Source organism: Microtus ochrogaster, chromosome 21 (assembly GCF_000317375.1).
Source record: "Microtus ochrogaster isolate Prairie Vole_2 chromosome 21, MicOch1.0, whole genome shotgun sequence".
Lineage (NCBI taxonomy): Eukaryota > Metazoa > Chordata > Mammalia > Rodentia > Cricetidae > Microtus > Microtus ochrogaster.
The window spans coordinates 24,842,604-24,851,441 of record NC_022022.1 but is presented as its reverse complement, the minus strand read 5'-3'; the positions used below and the strand labels follow the sequence as shown (position 1 = coordinate 24,851,441).

General features: G+C 50.0%; 1 protein-coding gene across 2 annotated transcripts in view; it reads right to left on the bottom strand.

Moving 5' to 3' along the window:
* Positions 1 to 207: 207 nt before the first annotated feature.
* The window catches only part of Pitx2 (paired like homeodomain 2), a 19,506-nt gene continuing 10,875 nt past the window's right edge, over positions 208 to 8,838 (bottom strand). Inside the window, exons 1-3 of one of the 2 annotated variants that reach the window (XM_005357264.3) lie at positions 4,761 to 5,382; positions 3,676 to 3,881; positions 208 to 1,294 (exon numbers count right to left, since the gene is read on the bottom strand). In XM_005357264.3, the coding sequence (XP_005357321.1) occupies positions 731 to 1,294; positions 3,676 to 3,881; positions 4,761 to 4,965 (975 nt within the window). In that variant the 5' untranslated portion in view covers positions 4,966 to 5,382 and the 3' untranslated portion in view covers positions 208 to 730. Of the gene's footprint in view, positions 1,295 to 3,675; positions 3,882 to 4,760; positions 5,383 to 8,838 lie in introns of those variants that run through there. The other variant, XM_005357268.2, reaches the window with a different exon arrangement.

Below are 8,838 nucleotides of genomic sequence, written 5' to 3'. Positions count from 1 at the left end.
GACAGAGAAAGGGAGAAAGAATCCAGGCCAATTTGTATGCAGTATATTTTACTCCCAAGAAATAAAACACATTTTTTTTTCATATTTGCTGAAAAGTAAAACGATAATATCGTACGAAATGTTATACACAGGATAGTTGTACATAGCAGTTTCAGAAACAATGCATCCACCAGAGAAACTATTCTAAAACTTATATTCACACATTTTTATAATAATAATATGTTAGAAACATACAGTGTGGCATTTAGTATATACATTCCTTTGCTCGCAGGCGAAAAATTCTAGCCGATTCTGTATAACATGCTTTCTTTTAGAGTCTAGACTTTAAAAACACTGTCGTGATAGTACTAACAACTGCTTTTATAAAATTAATTTGACATTTCGATATATATACATCCTTTCAGTCATTTTAATGTTAACAATGCTAAACTTAAAAAATAACAAGCTTATAGTAATGTTAAAATGTCATATCCAGTCAAACATTTGTTGGTGTACGCGGTCTCACAACTGTTGGAAATACTTTTAGCGAAAGATGTCAGACACTTGGGGGCGTTCCTTTGAAATCAAAGGCGCTCTCTTTGAAAATTCAGTGGTTTCTTCTTTTTCTCCGATATCTTCTTTCTCCTCTTCCTTTCCGTAGTGCGCACGACCTTCTAGCTCAATTCTCAGTCTTTCTGGGGCAGAGTTGCCCCCTCCGACAGTCCTCGGATCCCTGCGCGCTGGGCGCGGTTCACACCGGCCGGTCGACTGCATACTGGCAAGCACTCAGGTTGGAGGCCGGGTTCTGCACGCTGGCGTAGCCGAAGCTGGAGTGCTGCTTTGCTTTGAGTCTCAGGCTGGCCAGGCTCGAGTTACAAGTGTCCCTATAAACGTACGGAGGAGTCGGCGGTGCGTAAGGACAAGCGGGCGTCGGCACCGCGGAATTCAGCGACGGGCTGCTCAGGTTGTTCAAGTTATTCAGGCTATTGAGGCTGGAGCCCGGGACGCCGGTCACCGCCGAGGGCACCATGCTGGACGACATACTCATGGATGAGATGGAGTTGGGCGGGGAGAACATGCTCTGCGACGACAGGGGGTTGACGTTCATAGAGTTGAAGAAGGGGAAGCTCTTGGTGGACAGGGATGCCGACGTGAGGCCCTTGGCGGCCCAGTTGTTGTAGGAGTAGCCAGGGTACATGTCGTCGTAAGGCTGCATGAGCCCATTGAACTGCGGCCCGAAGCCGTTCTTGCACAGCTCAGCCTGCTGGTTGCGTTCCCGTTTTCTCCATTTGGCCCGGCGATTCTTGAACCAAACCTGTGGTGGTGGGGATAAGGGATGAGACAGAGGATACAATTAGTTCAAAACTCATACAAAGTACCAGAAGCCAGCTCGGGTCACACTCTTGCTGCCCCGTGTCCCTGCAGCCTACCACGGCCCTGCAAGCCACTGAGAACAGTGGAAACAATGCATTGGTGCTTATTCCCGGCCTGGGTAAAGCTCTGAGGCCTAGTTCGCTCCAGCTGTATCACAAAGCCCAGTAGAAAGCCTAAAAAGGGCCTATGGGTCGCTTGATCCCCCACGTCCCCAATGTAGGCCCTATTTAGGGTCCAAACACACTGTAAAACAAACGGGACCCTTACCGGACCTTGCAAACTTGCTTCCCCATTCCAAAGCTACAGATTCAGTGATGAGGACCCGAGGGACTAGGAGGGCACCCACTCTCCTCCCACACAGCCCCTCCCTTCCCTCCAGTACCTCCACTACCCCCCCCCCGCCCCCAACGGATGCGACACCCTTCCTCTCCTAGAAAAACAACCAAATAAAAGGCAAAAGACCACCTACTTGTCTGCTCGTTAAATTTCAGGAGCTAGGCAAACTGGGAATTTTGAAACAGCTTGTCCCGTACCCTCCCTTCGTTCTGCATTGTACCACGGCGCTCCCACCCAGGCCTCGCTAGCTATGGACTCAGCTCTGGAAAGGACTAGTGCAGACTTTTGGCTTTGCAGGAGGCTACTCAAGCTGGCCAGCCCCCAACCCGCGTCTGGTGGCCCCGCCACAACCCCTCTTCCAATCCACACCGGGCCCCCGCCAGTCTCCCCAGACAGCGGCTTTTGTGTATTGGAGCAAGGCCTGGCCCAACAGCCCAGAGCTGACACTCGTGATGTTTTACATTACACATCCCTGTCGCGCCCAGCCATCTAATCCGCTTTTTTCCCCCTTTTCCTTTCATTCTTGATTTCCTTTTTTCTCCCCCTTCCTCTTGCTATAAAAAGCAAGCCTCACGCACTTGGCGGAACAAGTAAGCTCCCGAAAGGCGGCTACTGGAGCGAGCACCCCGCAGTAGAGGAACAGGGCCGCAGAAAATCGGGTGGGGTGAGAGGCCTCTCCCCGGGGATTTCAGGGAAAGACAAATTGTGTCTTTATTTTAATTACTTGTCTCTTCTTCTCCAGGCTTTCTAAACTTTGACCAGGCGAGAAGAATACGTGCACGGCCCGTCGTTCCCTGATGCTAAAGAAAGCTAAAGAAAGACTGACCTTGCTCAAAAGCACGCGGCCCCAACGCCAGCGCTGGCTCCCGGCGGTTAAACTAAAACCCACGTCTTCCCGGCTCCTTTATCAGCCGGCGTAGTCTAGCCTGTAGCAGGGCCGCACTGAAAGTGCTTAACTTCCCTCTGCTTTTGGGAATACACTTTGGTTTTTATTTTCGTTGTTGTCTAATATTCTTTCTTTTTGCTCCAGTCCCCTTTGCTTTCTTTCCACTACACAGACCGCGTTGCGTTTTATAAAAACCGCGGTCTCTGTAGAGTCTGCTGGGTTCTGTTTTCCTCTTCCAGCATCCTAACAATTTTGGAAATTCCCACCAACCGGCGTTAAACAAGGATACTGCTACTGGGTAATTTATTTAAACATTCGTTTTTTTTTTTTCGCCAGTCCGTAAAGGGGCAGATTTGCTACAGAGTAGAGGTAAGTCCTCTTTATAAATCTATAACTATAATTACCGAGGGGTGTGAGTACAGTCTTCAAAGAGCTGAACTCCCCCGAGAAGATAAATAAACCAAATTAAAACGTCTTTCTTCTCCTTTCTTCCTAAAAGTGCTAGTAGAAAAGTCATTACTTCCAAGGATTACAAAACTAGGTAGTAGAGAGTGAGAGAAGTCTGAATGGCTGAAAAACCCGCCCTTGAAAAGACCTGCGAGCAACTCTTGCTAGCCGAAGGGAGAAAAAGGCTGGTCCGGGCTGGGCGCGAAGGTTCCCCATTGAGGCCAACCCTTGCGTGTTTCTGGAGGGTTTTCTTGTTCTAGGCGCACAGGTTGGAGCCTGTTCACAGCTCCTGGCGGGGAGGGATTTTATTGGCGCTCGTCTGGCGACGGCAAGCCGGGAACACAATGCCCTTTGCTGAGGAATGCCCGCGCGGTTCAGCTTGGGAGGGCGCCTGATGGCCGGGCAGAGAGCGGGCGAGGCTGTTGGCGCCTGCGCCAGGCAAGCCGCTCTGCCTGGGAACCGGGAGTAGTAACCCTGGGCACACTTGCCGCCTGGAGGCCTTGGGCCTTTTCTGGTAAAACTGCTTTCCACTAGTGCCCAGAGGGCGAAACTGCCTTTTCACCCATCATTCCTACCGCCACCCCCGATCTTCAGGGTCTGAACCTTGGTAAGGCCTCCCCTCTAGTTTCCCCAGACTGGGTACTGTCTCCTACCCGAACTCGGGCTTCCGTCAGGTTGGTCCACACTGCAATTTCTTCGCGAGTGGACATGTCTGGGTAGCGGTTTCTCTGGAAAGTGGCTTCCAGCTCCTGCAGCTGCTGGCTAGTGAAATGAGTCCTCTGCCGGCGTTGCCGCTTCTTCTTGGACGGATCTTCGGCGCCCACGTCCTCATTCTTCCCCTGCTGGCCCTTATCTTTCTCTGAAAAAACAAAACAAAAAGAAACACGTACCGTTTTGGTCAGATTCCCACTTGCAAAACGGGAGCTCGAAACTGGATCGGGAGACAGAGGCGGCGCGAAGAGCCCGGTTGCAGAAGGGGGACTGTGCGCGGCGGCTCAGTAACATCAGGGAGCACTGTGTCTGGGGGTGAGCAGTGGAAATGTGGGTGTGTGCGCCCCGTTTCCTCCCCTCCCCCCAGCGCCGCACGTTTTATTTACGCGTTTATCTCACTGAGGCGGTACATTCATTTTTTACAGCCTTTACTCACAAGCAAACAGCCCTCCTGAGAAGACACATCTTTCACGACACGTACATATACGTGTTTTACAGATAACACGCCGACACCCCACCCCACCCCGCTCACCCTCAGATTTCCTTACGGTTTGGAAGGCTAGGAAAGTGGATGTTGGGATACAGGTAGGAAAGCAAGTTGGCCAGCTCTTCAAGGGTTAGGGAGATATGTCAAAGGCCTTTCTAAGTTTTAGAGATACTTTTTTAAAGGAGTGAGGCTCTTTGGGAGATAAAAGTCAACAAGAAACTAGGGATAGAGGTGGGGCGGCCTCTGAACGCCCTTGGATGGAAATGCTGAGGCATTTGTGACCTAAGAAACTGAAGGCCAAGGTAGACACGGTAGCGTGTGCTGGGTTACACGCGCGCCACAGGAACCAAGTCGGTGGGGACCGAATGAAAGGGACAGGGTCACTAGAATCCGGGCTCCCGGAAGTTCTGCGTAGAGCTAACAGAGCGACCACTCCCACCACGCCTCCCCCAGGAGGGGGCGACTTCCTTGGGGAGCAAGAGGACCAGGAGGCGCCCGGGAGCTGGGCTCAAGTGTCGGTGGTACAGCGGGGCGCCTTACCTGAGGCTTCAGGGCTGGAAGTATCGGAGATTGTATGCACCTCCAGTCGGTGTTTAGAGGAGTCCAGGGAGCGGGGCTGACCAGGGGCCAGGACCGAAGCCATGGCTAACGCCTGGGGATGGTGACAGAAGGGTGAGGAGGCGGCCGACAGCTTAGTCCCGGCTGCTCGGTGCTCCAAGGGCAGCGGGCCTTTCCTGCAGTTCATGGACGAGGGAGTGCGGCGCCCTAGGAGTCCAGGGCTACGGCCCGCAGAGCCCCGGTGGCCGCGAGTTCTGGGTAGCACTCTATGCGCCGAGTGTCCCCGTGTTAACAGAGACGGTAGAGCAAGGGGACGCAACCCCTGCTGAATCCTCAAGCCAAATTCCCCCGGTCTTCTCTAGCTGCAGGCTCCAGCCAAAAGTGTTCGGCAGCCTTAAGTCAGGGGGCCAACGGAGACTTGGGGACGTGGGCAGGAGGGAACCGCTTCGAGCCTCTTTAGGGAGCCGACTTCCACGATCCAAAGCGAAACAAGAATGGGCAAAGACCCTTTTCTTGCCTCCCTCCCTCCCCCAGATACCCCTCCAATAAGGACAGTTACGGGCGCGCTCTGCCCGCCCCCCGCGCTGCAGCCCTGACAGCGATGTGTCAAGAGTGACAGGGACAGGTAGCTGATATTAGATCCCCCGCGGCGGCTGCAGCCGCCACGGCCACGGCGCGGGCCTCTGAGCACACCCTCCGCGGCGCGCACGCACACCCCCTTGGGCCGTCTAGCTGGAGCCGGGCCCCACCGCAGCTCAGCTCCAGACACCCCGGCGAGCGACGGGCAAGATCTGCGGCTCCGCGCTTCCCTGTTGGCCTAACATCTTAAAACCAGAGGCGGGCTTCCTGGTGGCGAGACGTCACTCTGCCGCGGCCCTCCCCAGCTCTCCCCGCCTCCGCCTCCTCCCAGACCCTTCTCGGGGTCGGAGTGACGTGGCTCCACACCAATCGCGAGGCCCCGAGCCGCGGCAGAGGGATGGTTCTGTCTGCACCTATCAGCAGCGCGAGGCCCAACTAATTCCTAGCTGTGCCCACCCGGGCTACACAGGCGCACTCCTGGGAATTCTGCTCCCGCCCGGCTAAAGGCAACCCGGCTTTTGGTTAAAGGTCCCCAGAGAGAGGAGGCTTGGGGTCGGAGGGGTGGGAAATAAAGAAGGAAAGTCCAGGACCGATAGGTATATGGTTGTGCAAGCACCCTTTGCCTTCCTTTTGTGTCTCACCGCGTCCATTTCTACACCAGAGTTCCCCGACACCCCGGGCCAGGACAGATGTGCTACCTAAAGCTATGAAGTTATAAAATCAGCAAATCACCTTTCCCATCTTAATTCCGCCCCCACCCCAGTCACCTGTCAGGTGAATATCGTGCTAATCTAAGGAAGCTTTAATTGCAAAGAAGACAGTCTTGAAAAAGCAGGCTAATAAATTAGAGATCGAGAAGAAAATGGACCCGTCAAAAGGAAATTACCTTGACTTTAGTCGAACAACTGCTTGGTGGCTCACTCTGGATTTATACATGAATAAAAAAGTCGCCTCAAATCACGTCCTCGGTAATGCTTATTAGTCCCCAGACAGAAAACTCACAATAGAGGAGAAACCCTAACCCAGAGCTTTCGAAATGCTGAGAGCTTATCCATTCTACTTAACGTTGATTAAGACACATCCTAGATCTTTCGCATTCCTCATACACTGTATTAAGTTCGTCCTAGCCAGAGAGAGCTATGCTTTAAATTCGACTCCCTTGTTTACTTTATTATCAATCAGATTCAAATCCAGGCTTTAGCCCGTAGAATCAACAACCTTGAGCTAATTATATAGAAAATATGCCTTAATGAATTTCCATACAATTAAGGACGTTGCCAAATGACCAATTTCAAGGATGATTTTTAACAGTCATTTTCTTTTCCTAGGGAGCTCAAGGCTTTCTTGAATCATTAAAGCGCAAGGAGGCAGAAACAGTAGATTTGTGCGGGGGGGGGGGGCAAGGGGGGATGGAGGGGGCAGGGGCACTAGAGGACTGCCCAGCTAGGACAAGTAAAGTCTTTTTCATTTGTATAAAAACAAAACAGATCGCTTATGGAGGCATCAGCAATGTGCAACATTATTCCAAAGGAAAATTTATTTCAAAGGAAATTTTAAATATTTTTTTCCCAAAATTCTTTGGGGGACTGACTGGGAGAGAGGAGTCTGCTCAGTGTTGAAGCCCTTACCTAGCTCTTAGGAGGTTCGGGGTGTGATCTAGTTGAAACACACACACACACATGCACACACACACACACACACACACACACACACACACACCTTTTGTCTCCTAGTCTAGGTCGGCTGAAGAGCACAAAGTAATCTACCCCTCTCCCCTGGTTTCTGCACTGGTGATTGTTTTACTGTGGAGTTAGTGTTATCATCTCTGAAAGTAATTTGTTTGACGGTACAGTCAATGATTTGCAACGCCGCCGGCATAAGGAAAATTCAGTGAATTCCCTTCTAGCCCTTCCTTATTCACAAGGTTGGGGAACTTAGGCTGGCACTAAGCAGGTGAAGCTGACTACAGATATATTTATAACACTTGTCTCTCCTCTACTCCTCCCCCTCACCACGCTCTCAACAACCCTCCCATTTTAAATACCACCCAAAGGACCAATATGAGAATTATTTCCAGTCTTGCCACACCATTGTCAATCCATTCTAAGAATTTGACTGCTAGGAGAAATTTCTTCATAAGCTTTATGCCAGCATTCTTGATTTTTAACCGCTTGTTCTGCCTCACCCCGTTCTATGCCCATAAGCACACATTCATACATCTGCTAGGAGCAGAACACATGCCCTGGTGGCAGGTCTGCATCCACTGGGTCCCATGCATCTAGCTATATTAGGTCCTGCAACCTTATCACTAAATTATACACACTCCGCCAGCAGCCTGTTGGTAAAGAAGGTTAAATTAATTTACATTCTGCCCATTATCTGGTGCTTAAATGACGCATTTTATCCCTGAGATTTGGCGGGCCAATCTCCTTCTCAGACCCCACAGTGTTTCACTGAAGACAATGTTCTTACATTTGTAGTGGGTTTTATCTGATAAGACTCTAATTTGCTTAAGTCTTTTAAATAAGGGTTTTTAAATGTTTCTAGTCATTTTCTTATTGAATTTCCTCTAATTCCCTCAAGATCATAAAGTATATGTGTAAAGTAAATATTTTCTCCCATGTACTTGCTAGGGAATGACCTATAACTAAGTCAATATGAATCTCTCCTGCCCAATATGTTTACTAATCATATTCTAGTTTCTTTTAAACCTCAGCACAACTGTGGGTGCCACAGTATCATAGCCCAGAATGCTTCATTTCAGGATGGACTTCATTGCATCAAAGAATGAAAGAGTGTCTACTTTGATAGGCATACTCTTCTTTGCCTCAAGATATGAATCCTGATGTGTCAGACACAGTGTTATATTTTGTTGGTGTTGATTTGTTTGTTTGTTTTTGAGGCTAGAGACATTTTGCAAAACTTGTTTTTCTGCAGAACTGAGCAGGTGCAAAGAGTCATATATTTAAGATCTTCTCGCATTCAACGCAGAGACTTTCAGCTTAAGCTCTGACCGGTCCACTCTTCTGGTAGAACATCCATATGAAAAAACACACACATGAGGGGGACTTCACAAGACCCCCCCCCAAATGTATGGAAAACCCAAGGATAAGTGGTTGATCCTCATAGTGCCAAATTATGGCATATTTGGGAAAGATATCGATGTACAGATAGCCAAGTCTAAAGAGATAAACATTTTAGATTGCACGGAACCACTGAGGTCAAGAGATTAAAGACGGCCAAGCAGTAAGCGGAGAATGCTAATCAAAGTTAAAACAGAATCGCATGTCACTGAGGTATGTTCATACATACATACATACATCTGTGCACACACATGTATGTACGTGAGCATACACAAACAACTGATTCAAATACATTTTAAAAAGTATTTTTCACAGCCGGGCGGTGGTGGCGCATGCCTTTAATCCCAGCACTCGGGAGGCAGAGGCAGGCGGATCTCTGTGTGTTCGAGACCAGCCTG